General features: G+C 39.3%; 1 protein-coding gene across 6 annotated transcripts in view; it reads left to right on the top strand.

Annotated features, from left to right (window-relative positions):
* fam168b (family with sequence similarity 168 member B) overlaps positions 1–23,526 on the top strand; it is a 59,918-nt gene extending 36,392 nt beyond the window's left edge. For 2 of the 6 annotated variants that reach the window (XM_068041992.1, XM_068041999.1), the window contains exons 3-8: positions 5,839–5,923; positions 6,601–6,684; positions 9,672–9,814; positions 12,122–12,311; positions 15,336–15,471; positions 18,294–23,526. In XM_068041992.1, coding sequence (XP_067898093.1) covers positions 5,839–5,923; positions 6,601–6,684; positions 9,672–9,814; positions 12,122–12,311; positions 15,336–15,448 — 615 coding nt within the window. In that variant the 3' untranslated portion in view covers positions 15,449–15,471; positions 18,294–23,526. The remainder of the gene's footprint in view (positions 1–5,838; positions 5,924–6,600; positions 6,685–9,671; positions 9,815–12,121; positions 12,312–15,335; positions 15,472–18,293) is intronic. The other 4 variants (XM_068041996.1, XM_068041995.1, XM_068041998.1 and 1 more) reach the window with 4 other exon arrangements.
* The last annotated feature ends 538 nt before the right edge of the window (positions 23,527–24,064 follow it).

Genomic DNA, 24,064 nt, shown 5'->3' with positions numbered 1-24,064 from the left:
TCCCTCTCTCTGTCTCCCTCTCTCTGTCTCCCTCTCTCTGTCTCCCTCTCTCTGTCTCCCTCTCTCTGTCTCCCTCTCTCTGTCTCCCTCTCTCTGTCTCCCTCTCTCTGTCTCCCTCTCTCTGTCTCCCTCTCTCTGTCTCCCTCTCTCTGTCTCCCTCTCTCTGTCTCCCTCTCTCTGTCTCCCTCTCTCTGTCTCCCTCTCTCTGTCTCCCTCTCTCTGTCTCCCTCTCTCTGTCTCCCTCTCTCTGTCTCCCTCTCTCTGTCTCCCTCTCTCTGTCTCCCTCTCTCTGTCTCCCTCTCTCTGTCTCCCTCTCTCTGTCTCCCTCTCTCTGTCTCCCTCTCTCTGTCTCCCTCTCTCTGTCTCCCTCTCTCTGTCTCCCTCTCTCTGTCTCCCTCTCTCTGTCTCCCTCTCTCTGTCTCCCTCTCTCTGTCTCTCTCTCTCCCTCTCTCTGTCTCCCTCTCTCTGTCTCTCTCTCTCTCTCTCTCTGTCTCCCTCTCTCTGTCTCTCTCTCTCTCTCTCTCTGTCTCCCTCCCTTCTCTCTCTCTCTCTCTCTCTCTCTGTCTCCCTCCTTTCTTCCCCCCCTAAAGTAGTGGGGTGACATTTGCGACCTTCCAATCTGCAGCATGTAGAATATCAGGTCCTGAGGCCTTATCAACCTTCAGCCCAATTAATTTCACAAGATCAAGAATAAGTCATTTTATTCCTATACTCAAATCTTCGGCTGTACCTGCATGTTAGCTTTCAGTGCCTCATGAACAAGGACATGCCTCTTACCATTTTAGAAATACTCTATTTTTGTTTTTCTGACCAAAATAGATAACCTCACGTTTCTCCATTGTATTACATCTGTCAAATTTTTGCCCATTTGCTTAGCCCCTCCAAATTTCCTTTGAAGCATCGTTGCATCCTCCTCACAACTCACTTCCATCTAGTTTTGTGTCATCTGCAAACTTGGAAATATTGCATTAAATTCCCAAATCCAAATCATTGAGAGTTTGTGAGTAACTTTTCTTGATCTATATTAATGACGTAGACTTGGGTGTGCAGGGCACAATTTCAAATTTGCGATGACAAGCCTGGAAGTATTGTGAATTGTGAGCAGGGTAGTGATAGACTTTGATGAGGACATAGGCTGGTGGAATGGGGGCACACGTGTTGATGAAGTTTCATGCCGATATATTTTGGTAGGAAGAATGAGGTGAAACCAATATAAAATAAATGATACAATTCTGAAGGGGATACAAGAGGAGAGGGACTTGGGGATACATGTGCACAAATCATTGAAGGTGTCAGACAGGCTGATAAAGTGGTTAGTAAGGCATATGGGATCCTGGGCTTTATAAATGGGGCATAGAGTAAAAAAAGTAAGGATGTTATGGTGAACCTTTATAAAACACTGGTTTGGTCTCAACTGGAATATGGTCAGTTTCGGGCACCGCACTTCAGGAACGATGTGAAGGCATTAGAGAGGATGCAGAAAAGCTTTGAGAATGGTTGCATGGATAACTTGAGTTACGTGGACAGATTGGAGAAGATGGGGTGGTTCTCCTTGGCGAAGGTGGAGAGGAGATTTTATAGAAGTATTCAAAATCATGGGTCTGGACAAGAGTTGATGGGGAGAAACTGTTCCCATTGCTGGAAGGGTTGAGAACCAGGGATCAGCTTGGCAAAAGAACCAAACGTGAAATGAAAATCTTTTTCATAAAACATGTGGTTAGGATCTGGAATGCATTGCCTTAGGGCGTGGTGGAGGCAGATTCAATCGTGGCTTTCAAAAGGGAATTGGATAGTTAACTGAAGAGAAATTTGCAGGGCTACGGGGAAAGGCTGGGGAATGGGACTTGCTGAATTGCTCTTGCAAAGATCTGGCATGGACCTGACTGGTGAAATGGTTGCCTTCTCTGCTGTAACCGTTCTGATACTATGAAATAATCCTAGCATTACAAAATGCTTTCCTACAGTAGAGTATTTGCGTTCTAATCTGCAAGGCTTGTTGGTCAAAAATCACAGCTTTATCCTATTCTAACAATTGGATTACTTCAAATTTCTCTTTCTTACAACAGCAACTGATTCTGGGCCGCAGTTTAATGGGTGAAGGCAGCCAGCCCTCTGGTACCTAATGCAAAAGACCATTTTTCGCATGTAATCTAGATGGTGAGTGTCAGCAGGTAATTCAGTTTTGATGGTGGATAGGTGGGATGTCACTTTTTTTTGTCTTCCCTTGGCCAAAATCCACAAATGCTCATTTATAGCAGGCAGAGATGTGGTTTAATTAGTAACACCCTTCATAGGCTTAGTTAATTGTTTGAAGAAACCTTAGCGAGTGCTTTAGTGCATCTTGGAGAGGGTACACACTTATAGCTGTGGTGTGCTGTTGGTGGAGAAAGTGAATTTTTAAGGTGTGTTCGGGTGCCAATCAAACAACTGCTTTGTTCTGGATGGTGTTGAGCTTCTTGAGTGTTGGAGTTGCACTTATCCAGGCAAGTGGGGAATATTCCATCACACACCTGACTTGTGCCTTATAATGCTTTTGAGAGTCAGGTGAGTTTTCCCCCTGATTCCCATTGACTTCACTTTTACTAGGGCTCCTTGATGTCACACTTGGTCAAATGATGTCAAGGGCAGTCGCTGTCACCTCACTTCTGGAATTCAGCACTTTTGTCCATATTTCGATCAAGGTGGCACTTTGGGATTTGCTGTCCTTAATTTCTGTTCACACATGGTGATGCATTTTCAATGGGTTACTATGTAGGCGCATTATTGCGTGGCGTGATACAAAAACATACAGTCCGGGAAGGACCCAGGTGCAATCCATTTTTTTTCCCCCAAAACAGTTGATCTTTGCCATGACAGCGGTGCAAGGACTTGAATTGCTCTCTGTATCTCTGGCCTACCGAGGGGAAAAAAACAGGGTCAGTGTTTCTGATAATGCATTGATGCTAGGAGAAAGCATTTCTGTGGTTGTCAGATGGCGATCAACCAGTATGAAGTTCATGATTGCCTGGAACAGTCACCTGGAGCATGCACACACAGATTGAAGCCTGAGTCTTATGCCAAATTGGGCTTCAAGTCTCATTTCCTTAGTATCAGCGAACTGTGCATGTCAGTATGATGCTTCGATGCAGCTCGCTGGCTGGTCCTTCCCAAAATCAGCTCACAGGCAATTTCTGCAAGGCCTGCAGTATCATTGTAAATTCAGGAGAAACACTTCTCTTCCTGACTCGACACGAAAGTAAGTCTTTCTTTGGCCTCCTTATCTCTAGCGACAATGGGTAAGCGCCTGGAGGTGGTAAGTGAAACCAAGAAATTTACATGGTTTTTCTTTTAAAGACCGCTGAAGAGACTGTCGCTGACCTGGAAAAACTAAGCATAAAATGCATGGTTTCGGAGAAATTTGGCTGCTGGTATGCGGCTTTAGGCAAGTGTCCTGGGCAGTGGCAGCCAGCACAGTTCCAGGGGAAGAGTGCATGTGAAATGTGGTCCCCCCACAATTTGAATTTTGCACCCAATGACCAATTTACCACCTCTTCTTTGCCCACCAGCCGCCCTCCTTCAAGAAGTGAAGAGAAAATAAGCAGTTGATCATATTTGCTCCAAACTGCAAATGGTTAACTGGTATTAATTTGTAGTTTTAATTGTCAAAATAGGTTAGCTACACAAAATAGGGGTATGCTATCTTGGCAAAGGAAGTGTCGCAAAATTCAGTTGTTTATAATCAGGAAAGGATTTCCTTGCTGGTCAAGGTTATCTGAAGAAAATTGGCGTACAATTTTTCATTTCGATGCCTCCTCCAAGTCTGTTGCTGGTAGTGTAATATTTGTTTTGATACAGTTAGTCTAAACTTAATGTCAATATTTTTTGCTAAATGTTATTACAGCCCTCTTGCCGTTACCCGCCTGTTGAAAAGAAACAAGTGACATTTCAAGTGCAACCTCACACAGCAAATCCTGGTTCGTTAAACCTGGAGGAGTTTTCTCTGTCCTACTGTAGCTGATAATTTGCCTGCTTTGAGCATAGCACAGTTACATGTACTTTTAGCATTTTGGATTTCTTGATCCATGCAGTAATTCATAAGAACTTAGAAATTACTTCAGAGCTCACCCCTGATCTATAATAATTGCTCACTACAAGAATAAAATTCTGCATCAGTTTTACCCAAACTTGACTTCCTGCAAAAAGCTGAGCGTATTCGTGTCTGTATGCAGTAGCATTTAGTCCATGTTAAAGGTGCTTTGTAACTATTGGCAGAGTTTGTTCTGTCAAAAAATACATGTTTTCAGAAACCAGCCTTCTGTCAACACAAGTTTTGTGTAAAAGTCTAAACCCTTTTATTTAATTGAACCAAAATATTGATGAAGTTGCTGATTTATCTAACACAAAAGCACAATACTGTGGATGCTGGAAATCTAAAACAAAAAACAGAAAATGCTGTAAATACTTGAGATCAGGCAGCATCTGTGGAGATAAAGAGTTCATGTTTCAGGTCCATGTGACCTTTCATCAGAACTGGCAAAAGTTAGAAATGTAATAGGTTTAGAGCAAGTGAAAGCGGGTGGGGGAACGAAGAGAAGAATAAAAGGGAGGGTCTGTGATAGGGTGGAGGGCAGGAGCAATGAAATGACAAAAGGTTTCATTTTACAAAGCCAAGGGAAGTGGTAATGGGACAGGTAAAGAAACAAAAGATGTGTCTGGATGAGTTGCAAATGGCAGGATAGCAGAAGTAAAGGGATTAAGAAAGAAAAAAAGGGGTCAGAGGTTATGATCTAAAATTATTGATCTTAATTTTGAGTCTGGAAGGCTATAAAGTGCCCAGTCGAAAGATGAGGTGCTGCTCTTCGAGCTTGTATTGAGCTTCATTAGAACACTCTAGACCAAGGACAAGAGGTCAGAGTGGGAACAAGGTGGAGAAATAAAATGACAAGTGACTGGAAGCTCAGGTCACTCTTTTAGTTCATAACTTCATTAATCTCTCCTTTTACCAGTTTTGATGAAGGGTCACACGGACCTGAAACGTTAACTCTGTTTTACTCTCCACAGATGCCACCTGACCTGTGGGTATTTCCAGCATTTTCTTTTTTTATTGCTGACTTATCTGCTGACTCTTGCTGGTTCTTTACAATGCACCATCACATGGAATTGAAACTAGTGGTTTTCAAACCTTATCCTGGAAATATTTGTGTACTCTTGGGTACTGTCTGTCCCAAACTTCGAAAATTGTAGAAAGTAACATCTTGGCATAAAACAAGTAAAGTAATGTCCTGGTCAGGCAGCAAAGAAATATGAGGACCTCACGGATCCCCTGGAATTTGAGGTTCTGAGTTTCCAAACATGATTTGAAACTTTTAGGACTATTAATCTGTAAACCAGTCTGTAGGCTTAAGTGGAAAACTAACCCTGCATCTTTTTCTTTGGAACTTCAAAGTACTTTGTGTCTTTTTAAAGCCAGTTATGAATGTGGTAGTTCTTGTATAATGAAACCGTCATTGTTTGCTGTTGATCGTGAGAAGTGGGATGACTTTTCATGATGCCAGCTCCTAGTAATGAAGTGGAATTCACTTATTCTGAAACTTTTAAGTATACTTTTAGTGGTAAAACCATTTTTGATACTGCAGCTCATTTAAAATGCTTTCAGTTTGTCTTGTGCTTTTCATATAGAGGAACAACTTACAGGAAGCAGTGTCAGGAGGAACAAGAAATCAGCTTTTTCTTTCTACAGTTTAGTTTTGACTAAGTCTGTTTCTTTTAAAAATAAAAATGACTTTTTCATTGTGTGGATTATTTACCAGTCGGAACAGAAAGATGTTAAATATGTATTTTTTTGTTGTTGTTGCGCAGCTCCTGAGAAACACCATGAACCCAGTCTACAGTTCAGCTGCTTCAGGGGTTCCATATGCAAATCCAAAAGGAATTGGATACCCAGGTAAATTGATTAATGCTTCAAATATGACTGGTTAATTATTGTTGGGGAGTGAGGGAGACTCGAGGTAAAAATTAAATGAACTAGTGAGTATGCATGACCTTATCGCGGAAAATATCTTGAACCAATTAAGGAGCCCAACTGGAGAAACACCAAATCCATGTGCCCTGTTGATAGACTGGATAATGTGTGTTTGCACACTACTGTCGTTTCTGGTACTGGGTTTGAACCAGGCTGCTATGGAATGAGGTTTTTTCCATGTAACTTAATCTTTCCATAGTCATGTTCATGGTTCATATTCAAATCCCTTTATGCTATCAACTTAGCAATTTCCTCCAAGCTCACTTCACTCTTGTCCATCCTGTCATTAGCACTTGGACTTTGGAAGAATTGTGCTTGAAAACAAGAATGTTAGTTGATCATCATTGAAATGATTAGAAAGGGGAACTGATACATTCATTTCTAAACCTTTGTTTCTTCTGCTAGTAGGGAGTAATTCTGAAACTGTTGGAATATAGTGGTGGCATAGGTTAGTTTTATATTGGATGCTATTTAAATTTTTGTTTTGTGGGAAATCCATTTCTGTGTAATGAGCTTGTGCTTATGCTTAGCTAATGGCATTTTGGTAATAAGTCTCGTTTGTTTGGCTAATTTAAATTTGATCTTTTTTTTAAACAAAGCAGGTTTTCCAGTGGGTTATGCAGCAGCTGCTCCTGCCTTTTCTCCTACTATGTATGCTGGTACGAACCCAGCCTTCCAGACAGGTATCACTCTTGTTAATGATTACATGTAGCTCTAAGTGATCACTCACACCTTTTTAACCTTGCAGCACTAGCTGATTTACAAGGCACACCATTATTTTCTTAACATCTTAGTACGGACTGGAGCCGAGTAATTTGCAATATTCTGTGAATATGCAGATTTAATCTTAAAAGATTAAAAGTAATGAGTAAATGACCACATGTCTCCAAATCATTATTTGTGAATTTATGTGCCAATTTAGTTGAGGGCTGTCAGAGCTCAGTTTGTGCTAAGATTATGTAGCTTAGCCCCAAATGCAGAAGGGTACCTCTACCTTGAGTGAAATGAAAAGCTTGCATCCAAAATATTCCAAAGTAAGAATTACTTTGGAATGCATTAACTGTTATGTAGGCAAAGGTAGCAGTTGTTTTACTTAGTCATACCCCACAAGTAGCAGTGATAATGGCTAATAAATTTGAGTTTTGGCTGTCATGGTTAGACCGGTCGTGTTGGCCAGATCACTGAGAACTCCCTGCTTCTCTTCAAATAGTTGTGCGACTTCGTTTGTACTTTGCTGAAATGTAAGCCTTGATTTATGTGAAGTTGGAGTTTGAACCCATGGCCTACTGACCCAGACAAGAGGGCAACCAATAAACCACATTAACACTCTTAAAAGTTTTCCATTTCTTACATCCTTGCGGCTTCTTGGATCATTAGTTTGCTGATAAAATTTGCAACAGACAGAGAAGAGACTTTCAACCCAATTCAATCCCTGGTTCTGCAGGTAAAAGGACTAACCTACAGCACTTTCTGAAGTTCAAATGCTTCCCACATACATTAGAGAATAGGGATTTATTTTTACTGTCTACATTTGGGAAGCCATGTACTCTTAAGAGGAAGAAGCACACAGTGTTGTGAATGTTTTTTTAAACTTTTGTCAAGTATAGTTTGGGAGCCTAACATTTCCATAATTTCAATAATTTGGATTTGTTACTTTTAAATTGGTAAATGTACTGAGGTAGCAGAGATGCTGAGCAGTGGAGACAAATTAGGGGATGCAGACACTTGAGGTCAGGGAGATATTAAAATAACTTAAGTATTGAATGTAAAACATCTGTGATGTTTAGGGAATAAAATGTGAAATTTGTTCGAGACACTAGATGTTTCTTTATCCCAATGTTCATTTGGATGGATGAAACCAGAATTGCCATCTTGCAAGGCAATTACATGAGGCTGCTTATCAGTTTGTAGACTTGCATGGCCTAAAACATTGTGTTTGTTTGCTTTGGAAAAGGGAAGTTGGAGAAGCATGATTGTATCTTCATGTCCTCACAAAAGAGGGGAATGATGCAGACATTGTTGTTAAGGAGGAGGAGTGTGAAATATTGGATGATATAAACATAGAGAGAGAAGAAATATTCAAGGGTTTTGTGTCTTTGGATGTTAAATTGCCAAGCCTGGATGAAGTGTATCCTACGCTGCTAAGAGAAGCCAGGGACGATATAGCGGAGGCTCTGACCATCATTTTCCATTTCTCTTTGGCTACGTGCATGGTGCTGGAGGACTGCTAATGTTGCTTAAAAAGGGAGGAAGGGATGGACTAAGTAATTACAGGCCAGTCAGCCTAACCTCAGTGGTGAGCGAATTATTGGAAAAAAATTTTGAGGCATAGTATGAACCGTAATTTGTAAAGACAAGGATTAATTGACATTTATCATGGATTTGTTCAGGGAAGATCTTGTCTGCCACATTTGAATTTTTTGAGGCGGTACCAAGGAGGGTCGATGAGGGTATTGTGTTTAATGGAGTCTTCGTGGGTTTTAGCAAGGATTTTTATGTAGTGGCAGAAAAGTAAGAGCCCATGGGATCCAAAGGCAAGTTGCAAAATTGACTGAAAGGAAGCAAAGAGTGAAAGTTGGGTCTTTTTTGTGACTGGAAGGCTGTTTCCAGTGGGGTTCTGTGGGGCTCAATACTGAGTCCCTTGTTTTTTGTGGTATATATCAGTGATTTAGACTTGTGTAGGGAGCATAATTAAGCAGTTTGTAGAAGATAGAAAGATTGGTCATAGTGAGGAAGAAAGCTGTAGACTGCAGAAGCCATCACTGAACTGGTCAGGTGGGCAGGAAAGTGGCACGTGGAATTCAGCTCAGATAAGTGCGAGGTCATACATTTGGGGAGGGCATACAAGGGAAGGGAATAGACAAATGGTAGGAGTCTGATAAGTTAGAGTAACAGAGGAACCTCTGAGTGAATGAATGTCCACAGCTCACTAAAGGTTCCAGGACAGGTAGATAAGGTGTTTAAGAAAGCATGCAGGATACTTTCCTTCATTAGCCGAGGGATAGAAAATAAGAGCAGGTAAATTAGGCTAGAACTCTATAAAACACTAGTTAGGCCACAGCTAGAGGTATATACAGTTCTGGTCACCACATTACAGAAAGCATGTGATCACAGAGAGGCTACAGAGTAGATTTATGAGGATGTTGCCAGAAATGAAGAATTTTAGCGATGAGGAAAGAGTTGATAGGCAAGGTTTGTTTTCTTTGGAACAAGCTGAGGGAAGATTTAGTTAAGGTGTACAAAATTAGTTGGGACCTAGGGTGGATAAGGACCTATTACCTTAAGGTCAGTAACCAAGGGGAATAGATTCAAAGTAATTGGCAGCAGAATTAGAGGGGACTTCAGAAACGTTTTCACACTAAGGGTGATGGGGGTCTGGAACTTACTGCCGGAAAGGGTGATAGAGGCAGAAACCCTTATTGAATCTAAAAGAAAATGTCGATATGCATGTGAATTGTTGTAACGTACAGGATTATGGACCAAGAACTGGAAAGTGGGATTAGGCTGGATAACTCTTTTTAGCTGGCACAGATATGGTGGGCCGAATGGCCTCCTTCTGTGCTGTAAGTGTTAAGTTTCTATCTCCGCCGCAGACTTTTCTTTTTTTAAGTGACTTGTGAACCCCAGGTTGATGGTTGTTCTAATATTACTGAATTCTGTTTTGTTTCAGGTTATACACCAGGCACACCTTATAAAGTCTCATGTTCTCCAACCAGTGGAGCGGTGCCACCTTATTCCTCCTCTCCCAATCCATACCAGACAGCTGTTTACCCGGTTCGAAGTGCTTATCCGCAGCAGAACCCTTATGCACAGGTCAGGAGTGGGCCATTTGCTTTACAAATCTGTTGGAAAAGATGACTTCCAAAGTCAATTTATTACTTAGGCTGTGCCATTCAATGAAACATAACTAAGATTGTCATTAAATAACTGTCCAATTAATTTGCTGTCTCAAAATACAAATTGGTTTGTGCAGTTTGGTCACCTGTTGCAGATATTCTTGACTTGTAGTTAGTTATGAGAAATGCATAAAAGCCTAAAAATCTAACTTTTTTTTCCCCCAAGTGTACAGATTTCAAGCGGATTATTGGAGCAGACCTGGTTTCTATTCTTAAGCTTGTGTTTTTTTTGCCCCTTGGCTTATGCAATTTATAAGAATTTAAAAATTTAACTTGTAAATTCAGTTGCAGCACATAATCCAAGCTGGCATCAGGTGCTTCTTAAATGTTCTTCTCTAACATGTGTACTACTTTGTGCATTGCTCTCTGAGGGAATAAATCATGGATCTTCAGGCAGCTTTATTATTGAAATCTGAACAAATGGTTGCCTGTCAAGGTGTTAATGGATTACATGCAAGTCTTGATTGTCCGTCAAATCGCTTGTTCAAAGTTAACTGGTTAATCAGCATTTTATTTAAGTATACTTTAGGGTGAACCCCAGAATGGACCACATGCTTTAACTATTGGAAGGTGTGGAATATATTTAATTTATAGATAAATGTATTCAGCTTGATGTGAGATGGCTGGTTGTGTGCTGCCTAACCTCATTCTTGCGATTCATGGCTGGCATGTAGAAATATGAGCGGTTTGGGACTCTCCGTTCCCAAAACAACCCCGACTTATTGAGATTCTTCACTCCTGCAATCAGAAATTCAGGAATGTCCTTATAATTTTTTAAATAGAGAGGTAGCAGGCATGTGTTCTAACAAATGATTTACGCTGAAGTCTTTAATTTTGGGCACTCCAAGAAATCTATTTGGGGTTGTACCTAGTAGCAGAATTCCTGTGTAGATTGAAGACAACAGCATTGAAGACTCAGCTAGTGAATAAAATAAGTTGTTTTCATAAACTTGGGTGTAAGAAAGACGAGTCAGTTGCTGCAGCTCTACATATTTGAGGTCCTGCGCAGGATCATAATTGACAAATTGTCAAAAAGTTGACTAAACAAATTTCCAGCACTTGTTTTTGTTTCAAATTTCCAGCATTTGCTTTTATCATAACTGACAATGTTGGTTGTAGCCATTGTATTTTGGAATTGGCAGTGTTTCTGCTCTGATTCTCAAATTCTCTAATGTTGAACATAAGTTGACAAAAGTATTCTGGGTGTGCTTGCACACTTCAGCTATACCATTGCAGAGATAGTTAAGGCCTCCCATCAAGGCAAATGTCTCCTGCCAGGGACAGGAATTCATGCTGCTGGTCATGGGTCGAAAAGGATAGTGAACATAAAATGGCAGAAAATCAAGTTTAATAGCTCATAGTAAATCACCTATTATAGCCAACTGCAGTTATCCACCTGTACCATAGGATGGCATTAATCCCTCAATGTGAAAAGCACAGAAGAATGCTGAATCTACAAACCATTCGTAGCAATTTCTAAATCCTGAAATCCAGTTGCACAATGACTGGACAAATTTAGAATGTATGATTGGAAAAACCAGGATTTAAAATGGTACCTGCTGAATTTACCATTGTAAGTTGTTCTGATGAGAATGGAGCATGTTAGGAAATGACTTCTCATTTTCTTCCTGTTGCCAAAGAGGAAGTGAAGCAATATTAAAATGTGGTCTACGTAGCTACAGATTAAGAGTCAAAACATGCCACAGAATTTCTAAAATCTGAAGTGTTTTCTAAGGAACAGAATAAACAAAAGCAGCATTCATCAAAGCAAAAACAAACAAAACCTATCCAGATACAGTTCATTAGCCTCTGAAGTTTACCCAGAATTAGGTTTCTCCTCCTCCATTCCACATTTCTGAGTCATCAAATCAGAGGAGAACAAGTGTATGAGCAGTTTAGCTACAAATTGGAGGTACACATCAATACAAAAATTCCTCCCTTCAAAGACACCCGTATGTTCCTAGCATATACTGTCAGTAGACTTTGTTTTTCTAGTTGGAGTAGTTGCTGTAGTGTGTCATGATTTCAGATGTGATTGGGAAACAGGTTGTGGTTACAGACTTTGCATGTCATTGTGGCACTGTCTCCAGTGTAATAATTCACTTTTTTTTTGACGTGGCAAGATATTTGAAAGAGAATTACGTAATTTAGGATGCAGTTTGAAGTTTTGAATGTATCATAAGTTCCGTCAGTTCTAATTTGTTTACTTTCTTCCTCTTAATAGCAAGGCACTTATTACACGCAGCCGCTATATGCAGCACCGCCTCATGTAATTCATCACACCACAGTTGTTCAGCCTAATGGAATGCCCGCAGCCATGTACCCACAACCAATTCCATCACCCAGAGCAAATGGTGTTGCCATGGGGATGGTAGCTGGGACCACTATGGCAATGTCAGCAGGTGGGTATCAGGGTAAGCCAAGCAAGAATCTTACACAGTGGCTTTCAATTCTGTCAATATCTGTGTTTTGGGTTTGGCAGTCAACTGTATGTTATGTACATAGAAACATACGAATTAGGAGCAGGAGTAGGCCACTCGGCCCCTCCAGCCTCCTTCACCATTCAATAAGATCATGGCTGATTTGATTGTAACCTCAACTTCACATTCCCGCTTACCCCTGATAACCTTTCACCTCCTTCCTTATCAAGAATCTATCTACCTCTGTCGTAAAAATATTTAAAGACTCTGCTTCCACTGCCTTTTGAGGAAGAGTGTTCCAAAGACACTCAACCCTCAGATAAAATTTTTCCTCATCTGTCTTAAGTTTAAATTATTTTTAAACAGTGACCTCTCGTTCCATCCTTCCCACATCTACCCTGTCAAGACACCTCAGAATTTTGTATGTTTCAATCAAGTCGCCTCTTATAAATTTTAGCGGATACAAGCCTAGCCTGTCCAACCGTTCTTCATAAGACAACCCACCCATTCCAGCTATTAGTCTAGTAAACCTCTTTACTGCTTCCAACGCATTTGCATCCTTCTTTAAATAAGACCAATATTGTACACGGTACTCCAGATGTGGTCTCACCAATGCCTGCATGATTGAAGCATAACCTCCCTAACATCTGTATTTAATTCCCCTCGCAATGAACAATAACAATCTATTAGCTTTCCTAATTGCTTACTGTACTTGCATATTAAGCTTTTGTGATTTATACACAAGGACACCCAGATCCCTCTGCATCTCAATGCTGCAATCTCTCACCATTTAGATAATTTGCTTTTTTTATTCTTCCTGCCAAAATGGACAATTTCACATTTTCCCACATTATACTCCATTTGCCAGATCTTTGCCCACTCACGTAACCTATCTATATCCCTTTGTAGCCCCCTTGCGTCCTCTTCACACATTACTTTCCTACCTACCTTTGTGTTATCAACAAATTTAGCAACCATACATTCAGTCCCTTCATCCAAGTCATTTATGTAAATTGTCAAAAGTTGAGGCCCCAGAACTGATCACACCACTCGTTACATCTTGTCAACCAGAAAATGACCTATTTATGCCTACTCTCTATTTCCTGTTAGCAAGCCAATCTTCTGTCCATGCCATTGTTACCTCTTACTCCACCTCGCCGCCCCCTTCCTGAATTGAAAAGCCAGATTGACTTAAATGCAGGACTTGTTTCTTCTCTTCACTCAACACTTTGTCACTATGATGTCCATTATTGCTGAAAAAAGAGACATGCACTTGAAGCTTTTCGTCTTGCACTGATGGGTGCTGATTGGTTGGCATGTTGACTGAGTTACCATGGAAAATCCACCAGGGAACTATTGTCCCCCACGCTTATTTAATTTTTTAAAAAGTGCACCACCTGGGCATGTTGTTTTTGCCTGCAGAGATTAGATTAGATTAGAGATACAGCACTGAAACAGGCCCTTCGGCCCACCGAGTCTGTGCCGAACATCAACCACCCATTTATACTAATCCTACACTAATCCCATATTCCTACCAAACATCTCCACCTGTCCCTATATTTCCCTACCACCTACCTATACTAGTGACAAATTATAATGGCCAATTTACCTATCAACCTGCAAGTCTTTTGGCTTGTGGGAGGAAACCGGAGCACCCGGAGAAAACCCACGCAGACACAGGGAGAACTTGCAAACTCCACACAGGCAGTACCCGGAATCGAACCCGGGTCCCTGGAGCTGTGAGGCTGCGGTGCTAACCACTGTGCCGCCCACACATTTGTATGTTTCAATCAAGTCGCCTCTTATAAATTTTAGCGGATACAAGCCTAGCCTGTCCAACTGTTCTTCATAAGACAACCCACCCATTCCAGCTATTAGTCTAGTAAACCTCTTTACTGCTTCCAACGCATTTGCATCCTTCTTTAAATAAGACCAATATTGTACACGGTACTCCAGATGTGGTCTCACCAATATTCATGCTTATGAATATATGTAGCTTCTAGCAAGCTTAAGTGAGCCATATTGCATGCCCGACTGATAATCTTGAATTGGTTGTTAGTGGTGTAAATCTTAACACATTCTGGATTGTTCAGCAAGTGCTGTCCAATCACAAATCGCATCTAATTTTAAACATTGTGTTCTGAGTTTTTCCAGTTTGGGCTGGTTAAGTATGGTCAGTACTTTGCCTGTTGCGAACAACCGAAGGGATGTGGTGTTTGATATGATCCGCCAGTCGTTGGGACAGCTTTTGTACCTGGCATCGCACCAGCACTGGAATTCATGTACCACATTACTCATTTGTGTGGTAGGCAGAATGTCATTTTGACCTGACAGCAGCATCCTGAAGTCGAAAAGACCACTTACATTGCTACTGCATAGTAGTAGTGCAAAATGGCAAGCATCATCTTTGCTTAAATTTTTGAGATACCTTACCCTTCCAGGGTAATCTGCGTAGACTGGACGTGCTAGCTGAGAAATCCGCTAATGGGTTGTCTACTACTTCTCCTACTCTACCAGAAGCCTGCCTTCACTGGTCAGTGTGTGTTGGGATTCCTATAGCTCTATGTGCATAAGATTGGCCTCATCCGCAATGTTGTAAATAGGGCTCGAGCCATTTGCTCACCGTATAAGCTTGATGCCTAAATAGGACGCATCAAAGCTCTCCTGCGGGTTAGCGGCTACCCCTATCAGATCATTGCTCATTGTGTATTGCACATACACACAAATGGGCCTAAGACCTGAAAAGTGAAAAGCGTCTGTGCTGATGAGTGCAAGGTGAACAGTTTCAACAGCATGTCTTTTTTTCAGCGATGTCCATTATGTTATCAGTTTGTTTGTGGAGGGAGGGAAAATGTGTAGAAATTATTTGTTCTGTTTTATGGTGTGTTTTAGTTTTCCTTAAATTTATTCATCACCTAAGTTTTTATAATGCATAGTTTCTGTTTGTAGCTTCTACCTTTTGGTGCCTGCACTGAATCTGGCATTGAAATTTCATTTTATTAAAATTTTTTTTTGCAGGCACTTTGTTGACGACTCATTCCCCAACTCCAGTAGCTCCTCATCCTGTTTCCATGCCTGCTTATCGGACTCCAGGAACACCTACCTACAACTATGTACCCTCGCAGTGGTGATCAGCCGGTCACTGGAAATGCAAGTCTGTCTGTCTTTCATTGTAAAGTAGCTCCCTTTTAGAATTAGAGCACTAGCAGATGACAAAATCTAATGCTTATAGTTATACGAGATATCAGATCTGGATATGGAGTCAGCTGCAATGCAACTTCAGGAGCAATTCATTCAGCCAGTTTTGTGCTGTGCTGGATTCAGCAAAGTACATCATTCCTGGAATGCTGAACTTCTGGAATGGCCATTGAATTGAGAGATCCAGTTCAGTTATCAATCTGGCTTTCTTTGGTATGACTTTAAGCTCACTCCATTAAAATGAAAATTAACACTTTCCACCTGTGCATATGGGCAGTGGCTCCATTTTTCCTGTACACTAGTTGATGGCCTGTGTTTTTGCACACAGGAAATGTCAATCAAGTGTAGTCATGAAGTAAAATAGAGATAGAGGATGGGTGAATGGGTGGAAAGGACATGCGAATATTCAGTCCCCCATTTATAAGTTTTACATTCTGAAAGCTCAAATTTTTTGAAAGCTCATGCCAGAATAATGGTACATCTGTGGCTTACAGTATTGCTTTGACATGGATTTTCCAAGAAGTTATGGCATGAGTGACTCAGGTCATGACTTGCACCAGCTGCACCAATATTTCCTGGGACCCTCTACTTCTCCATGTATTTGGTAACTGAGAATTTGATTTCTGTTACTTCACCCACAATTAGCTCAATGGTGGTGTCCATTTTGCTGGATCAGCACTGCTTTGGTCATGGCTACCACTTGGAGAACCAGAACTGTGCTGTTGACCTGGCAGGTGCATAATTTATTGTTCCAAGTTTGCTTTCCTTTAAACATAGATGGCTTTTTACCAAGCTTTGCCAATTTATTTAGCTAATACAAAGGAATTGGCTTTTGCACATGCTGACGGGAATGTATTCTGTTAAATGACGTTTAACTTTTAATGATTATTGAACTGATCACTCATTCCCTGTCCATCATTAATTTAGAATATAAATCTATTCAGAGTGAAGATGACAGAGAACATGCAACTGCTCTAAAGTTAAGGACACCAAAATCTGAGAAATGAGTTGTTAAATAACTGCTCCCTTCAGCGATTGCGTTGAGATTTTTAATATATTTCCCTAACAAAACACAGGACAAGCGTTTTGAAATTAATGTGCGCACCAACATCTGCAAGTGATTATAATTTAGAAGCCTTCAGTTACTTCAGATATATGCAGCCACATGTGTTGCCCATATTACACCCAGGAATTATACAAATTTAGAAAACAAAATAAATAACCTATGGGATTTGTGGTAACTTCATAAAATGAGGCTGAATTCAAATGCGTGCTTTTATAAGCCAGAATAAAAAGTGGGCCAGTAATGCGCTACTGCTCCCATGATCAAAATTGCAATTGATGCTGAACATTTCTCAATTATCCCCCTTCAAGATCACTATTATCCTTGCTGAGTATTCTAATAAGTTCTACAGCAAATTCTGCTGTAAATTTGCCACTGGAGTATCAAGGCACTCAACAATTCAATGGCAATCAGGGCTAAATTTGCCTTTCAGGCAAATTCTGTGCTTCTGTCTTTATTTTTATAATACTTAGAATTTGTTATTTACTTCAACACTAGATCTTAAGAACATTCATAGCAACAGTTAGAGCATTGGAGCCTCTTCAAGGCATAACCTGGGAGATACAAAACTGAAACAGAACTACCACTGGTGGGAGGGTGTAATTACAAGACAAGTTTACGTTGGTACTTTCCATTGTAACTGTAAACGTAGGAATTTATACTGGGAAAATGTGATACCAAAGCATGGCAACAGAAAGGAAGGGTTTCTGAGACAGGAAGTATGCACACATACAATTTTATTTCAGAATTTTCCCTCTTAGTGATCAGCTCACGCTCAGGATATTTGGTTCTCTTTCTCCCACCACCTGGGCTTCACTATTTCAGAGGAATTGGCTGAAGTAAAGTCAAGTTTCAGAACAATTCAGATGCTGCTCAGTAGAGTAGATGTGTAATTGCTTTGTTGCATTTTCTGAACTTTTCCTAAACTCTGTCCCTCTTCAGTTTGATATTTGCAAATGTGCCAAGGAAGTCCTCAAGTGTGTCGAACTAAATTATGGAATTCGAATTTACCACTCGGAGATAGTTAATTCAGCATAGGCTGGGAATCTAACCTGGATTTCGATGATCTGTATACCTCAGTTGCTTGTTTGCTTAATTGAACTATTTGAATTTGCACAAATGTTAGGAGCCCTTTTTGGATGGCAGAGGTCAGCCGGTATAGAAAAAGAATTCTTTGCTAGTGAGGACAAAGGTTTATGTATCTAGCCAATCTATTTTGCCGTTGCTGGTAACTCTACCACCTTCTTGCTAACACAGCCTTCTGACTGAAATGTAGCTTCACTGGTTGACATTTTCATTAAAGTTACTTATGTTTTCTGAGCAGTTTAGTTAACTGTTGAATCCCTATGGTTTGGTCTTGTGAGCTGGTTTCTGAGATGCTCTCTAGTGAGAGGTTCAGGTTTCAATTTATATTTGCATACCCTGACTGGTTTTAGTAATGCAGTGTAGGTGTCATTAATGTGGAAAGATTAAATCCATGTTTTCTGAGATGGGTTTGCACAGAACAGTTACATGAGGGTCACCCACACTGACAATTAACAGTATTTCACATAAATCAAACTCAGCATTTTCCAATAAGCACTTAATATATAACAAGTAATATAACAATAGATTTTGAAAGGCGGCTTCTATATGCAGAGGTTGTGGTTCAGTTTTGGCTTGGATATTGTGCAAAAAAAGTGTATAGAACTAAGTATTTAAACACTTTTTCACAGGTTGAAAGGTGGGAGATATGCAATCAAGCAAGTCTTAACACTTGGTGCTGATTCCCACATGCCTCCAACTAGGATCCTTCTTTCCAGTACATCAATGCTCTCAACACTTGCCAAACACTACCAAAAACAAATTCTCGAAGATTATCATGGCTGCATATCTTGCATCTTGGAACTCAGCAGTACTCGAGTCTTACGGCAAAACCTGTTTTGTGGACTGTCTTGCAATTTTATAGATTACACGAAAGGGCGTATAAGCATATTTGGATTCATATCTATGTCAATGCATGTTACAAAATGCTTGCTCAAATCTACCTGCAATGACTAATGCAAACTGTCATATGCAAAATCCAAAGGACCTGAGGTTCAAAAATATTTTGCAACTTAATTTCAATAATGCAGTCTTACTGTATGTAATGTTTAAAAAAAAAAAGTTGTGCAAGTGAATTTCTCTAACTCGCCAGAAAAAAAAATGCTCTGGTTGATCTGTTGGACTGTTTTTTTATGGGAACAGTCAAATTTCCTTAGCCAGATTATTAATTTACTTTCTTGGGTAGCAGATGCATTTACAGCAAAGTATCTAGAGGTGGTGTTCAGGTAGGCATGAAATGAAACTTGGCAGGCATTGACTTGACGGTCCTTTTTTTTTTCATTTTTAACTGCATTAGATTCAATGTAATTTTAGAGAAAAAGACAGCATTGAGATTAAAGCGAGATGAATGGAGGAAATGTGCAGGCATTTTTTAAATGAGTCTGGAACAGCCGGTAGGTGTTGGGGAAAATAGAAGTATTTTTATATTCTTTGATTTAATATTGCAGTAACATGTTATGAATGCCTCTGACTTAAAATCATGATATTTGATGGTTTGTAGGCTTTTAATTTGGCAACCTTTTATATAAACATTTTTCCATGTCTCAAAAGTTTTCCATGGGTTTTTGTAGAATCCAAATCACTGGTTATCATTTGGATAATAGAGAATATAAAACATAACATCTTTTTTTCAAATTTCTGTTCACAGAATAGGACTCTTTTTTTTTAAGTATTGGATGTGTGCTAGGTTGCTGCCCAGTGGTGGACACATGTAATATAGGTGAGATTGTTTTTAAAGTCCACATATAATTTTTATCACTGTCTCATTTGATTTGTTCCAGGTTGTGTATCATATAGGATGGCTTCATTGGTCAAGGAAGATTGAATAGTAATTTTGAAGGCATTTATGACGAATGCTTCTGAATTTTCAAACTGTAGTATGAAACCAAAGGAGGTAAATTTCTTATTGCTGTTTAGGGAATCTGTCCATTACATAATCTCAATGCAATTTTCATAGGACTTGTTGGTTTCTGCAGCAGTCCTGTTGGAACTGTGCAATGGGCTGCTACAGTCAAAAAAAAATTTTGCTGATGAAATGGGAAGAAAGACAAATCGTCTTTATTGAGCATATGTTAGGAGCTTTCTCCCCAATCTCTACATACAGTTCACTGAGCAATAGCTGTTCTTGGTTCCCAGGCCCCGGGTAATGTCATTCTTGAGCTTGCTGTTAGAAGATACAAGTGAATAGTGTAGGTTGACTTATCTTCCAGCTTTTCCTATTTGGGCTTGTTGCCTTACCCAGGTGGCTTGGCTAAGATCCGGACCTCACTATATTGGATGAGGAATTGCGGGGAAAACAGAACTTTCGAAGCTTGATTTATGCTATCCAATGTAAAAATCTCGAGTTCCACTTGCATTTTTTTGAGTTCATTGCTATCGAAAAAAGAGTTATACGAATCTTAAAAAGTCAAGTAGCTAAATTGGCTGGTACTTGAGATCAAAATAACCAGGTTATTGGTTAGGAATTTCTTTAGTTTTTTCTTTATATTTCATAGCCCAATAAACACTGCAGAACAGTTTCAATTCATAGAATGCTTATTCTTTTATAACAATAGGAGACAAGTTGATAAAGCAGAGTAAGGCACTGCCCATCTTTAATTCCAGCCCACTTAGAGATTAATTATGATCACCGCCTTCAATTATCATAAAGGTTCTTTGCAGAAATGGCCCCTAATCTGTTGTGAAATTTGTGTCTTTGGATTAGGGTTGGCTTCCTAGCTGTGCTTGTGATATTAGTAATGCAGGGAGTATCTTGGATTGCTGCTGGCACCATGATGCAAGAGAATCCAAATTCTCTTACTTTTTTTTTTCTAAACTTTTGTCAAACTATACCTGAATTAGCACAAATCGAGGAAAATAGTTGTGGAAACCATTGAACAGCTTAATTTAATGTAGAGGAATTAGTTAATGAAATAGAATTGTTTTTGATAGCAAAGAAATATTCAAGGAGCAAGCACACAACTTTTAGAATTAGTATCTTTCCTATTCCATTTTTCTATATTGAACTTTTATAATGGATTTAGCATGTATGTTAATTTCATTTTAAAATACTCCCACGACCAGTTAACCCATTTTTGGATAGCCAGCAGCATTGCTGGGAGTAGTAATGGTCAAGGCATTCAACTTTCAAAAATGGAGCAGTATGAAATTTACTGGGTTGTTTACTGAACATAAACTGAAGTTTTGATATTTGTGCACACTGCAAATTGTGTGCCCGCAGTGGTGTTGCAAACGGTTTCACAGAAAAATGGTGTCCTCGAGGCCTATGGAGTAGCTCCATTTCAGAATAGTAGTATGTGTTTTGACTGGTACTTCTGAGATTGTCTTTTACAAACCCTGCATTAAAATTGCATGAGCAAGGAAGGAGTTTTAAAATTGAAAGTGTGTTCAGAATCTCTTGATTCCTCTTTAGTTTGAAGTGAGTTAGGTTTTGAATTCTTCACTCATTTTCAAAGTAAAATTGTATCCAATGTTATGTCTGCAGGTTGTTTTCTGACCTGGTATTTACAGGGCTTGGAAACCAGTATGACTAAACAGTGATCCTTGTTTCAGATGCTTAGGAGTTCTGCAATATGGCTTTTCAATCTTTGAACATACATAACGACGGGCTAAATTGACATCCTAAAAGATTCTCAAAAAAAACTAAGATTGCAATTTTAACACAGGTTACAAACATAACTGAGAAAAATTCTTAAGGAAATGTGTATTTGATGGTTCCTTTAAAGATTTGCAGGTGCAAACCAAAGTTTGATATGAAGTTAGTAACCTATAATCAACGCTGTACACTGGACTAATGCTATTTGTTTTAATTTCCTCTTTTTAAAAAAAAAACTATCTTTTTATATTCATCCTGCTCCAACTCATCTATGCTGTGATGTATACTGAAATACTTTGTCATGGCATCAGTGTGGACTGTAACTGAGTGCAGCAAGGAAATTTTATTGATCAGTGTGGTTTTTCAAATATGCAGCTCTTATTCGCATCTTGATCACTTGGAATCAGTTGTGCTTCTGTAGTACTGTTGCAGTATGGGGGTTAGGGTGATCAAATAGTCAAGGCTAAATCAACATCGCAGAACTGCTGGGACAGCATTTGTAGCTAGCTTGCACAATTCCTTTTCTTTAATATGTGTTAAGGAGAAAATAATGGGTACTGAGGAAGAAAAATCAACCATGGAAGCCTGTCATGGGCAATATTTAATATAACGCACTGTTTAAATCTGGGAATTTCTTCATGTTACACTGCTGTACATGCACTCATTTGAAATACAGCAACTTAGGTTGAGTTTGAAGTTTAGTTCTTTGGATTTAAAAAATCTTGGTAGACCAAACTATGCTTTGTTGCACAAATTATGACGAATCACTCATTTGGTGCTTTAGCCACCCATTAATGTTCATACTGATCACTGAGAATCCAAAATTTTAACCTCTTTAACATCCAGAAACCTTTGGGCACCCAAGTTTGAAATTCACAAATGTCCATCCAACTTTTTGCACATTGTGATGAGAGACATGGAAATTAATTTTGAAGGAACGTGCAAGCTTGGCATACTAATTCTATTTGTTCTCCCTTCCAAAGGTTCTATTCGGAGAAGGTAATTAACGGATTTGTAGAGTTACATTAGGGATAAAATGCACTGCAAAATCTGTAGCCTCATGCAATTTTGAGACTTTGACAGTTGCTTCAGAATATTTCCAAGCTGCTTAGGTAACGTATGCCATATGCTCAGGGACTGATTGAGAATGACCACCTTGTGTTGAGTTAGATTGTGTATTTTACCATGGTTCATGAATGCTGTATGTAATTGACGTGTATTTTCCATTTAACCTAATGCATCAACAGTTCTGGCACTCAAACTGGATGTGTTCCTTGAATGCAATTCAGACTTCAACTAAAATAATTTGCAGTTGACAATATCTGTTCCAAATATTGGGTTGAAACAAAGAGCAGTACAATAAACATCAGTTAATTTGGATCTATGGGGAAAATATCTCTTTATGAATTGTATGTGCTTGCATGTTCTTTTAAAGTTGTTAACAACTGGGTTGACTTACCCTGCAAATGTTGGATCCCTGCCAAGTAATCACACTGTTTTTGTAATAATTTTTAGAGATATGTAGACTGTCTGCTTTTTTTCCTTCCCTCTTTTGCATTATGAACATTTATTGGGAAACAGACTACAGAACCTAATTTTAATTGAACCATTAAAACACAAAAGACAAAGGAGCTGCCATCTGTTCTCAGAATACTCACCCGTGGCACCTCCCCACCAGCTTGCATTCTCATCAGACCCAGTGTGAGTCAATGTACTCAGTCACCTGCTCAGCGGTAGTCTAGGTGGATGTGATCTGAAATATTTTCCTGTTTTAATAAAAAAAAAGTTGGGATTTTGAATTGCAGAATCTTACAGGATGAGTAGATTGTGTTTGTTGGTGTGCAGTGTAGTGCTGTATGACAGCTTTTCTGTTCAAAATAAAATGAGCATATGCAACACATAGACACAACAGAATCACCCCAGTGAGAGTTATGTACATTTTTGTTAGAGGCACACTTTTTTAAATATTTGACTTTTGAACACTATGCTTAATAAAAAATATTATTTTGGTACTTTAGTCTCTGTGTCGTCTTCCGGAAATCAGTTTTAAAGCACCGTTTTACATTGGATAACATAAACCAGAAATTCTGACAATTCCTTTCTGAGCCAGTTCAATTATGTGTAAATTCATACATTGTTATTTTTTTAAAAGCAATCTGACAAGTAGATGAGCTCAGATTTAAAAAGAAACTTCAAGGCATGTTTATTGTAACAAGAATTGTTATGTATTAATACTTAAGTTTTCAATAAAGATTGACTTGTGTTGCTTATCTTGTGTTGTGAACTTTATTATGCTTTGGTTAGTAGAACTGATGTTACAGTCCATTGGATGGCATTTGATTTTGATGACAGCATAACTCATTGCCAATTGTTAGATCAATCAAATAGATTACTCCACATTTTTATAGGTTTGGATACCAAAGATAAATCAACTTGATTTTGTGAATAGGGACAGAAAGTACAAGCAATTATATGTCTGTACACCTATTAAAATAGGATATCCATGTGGTCTGTGAGCTAATCAATCCAGCTCAGTCCTTGGCATGGAATACCAAAGAATTACTGGAAATAAGTTTTGGGCTGCATATAAGTGTCACCAGTATTCAGCGAGAATAGAGTTGATTGGGTAGTTCCCCTGTCACTCGCCTCAATCACTGATTTAAGTGATTGGATTGATTTTATGTTGTGTAATTTTTGTTGTGACTATCCACACACTGCATTTGGCTGGAGAAATAATTTATAGTATGTAACAATCCGCTCTCTGCATTTTGCTGGAGAAATCACCAGACCTTTGAGAAGTTACTTTTG

The sequence above is a fragment of the Heterodontus francisci genome, chromosome 11 (genome assembly GCF_036365525.1).
Source record: "Heterodontus francisci isolate sHetFra1 chromosome 11, sHetFra1.hap1, whole genome shotgun sequence".
In the NCBI taxonomy this organism is placed as follows: domain Eukaryota; kingdom Metazoa; phylum Chordata; class Chondrichthyes; order Heterodontiformes; family Heterodontidae; genus Heterodontus; species Heterodontus francisci.
The sequence above is the reverse complement of the archived record's forward strand: the minus strand, read 5'-3'. Positions and strand labels throughout refer to the sequence as shown.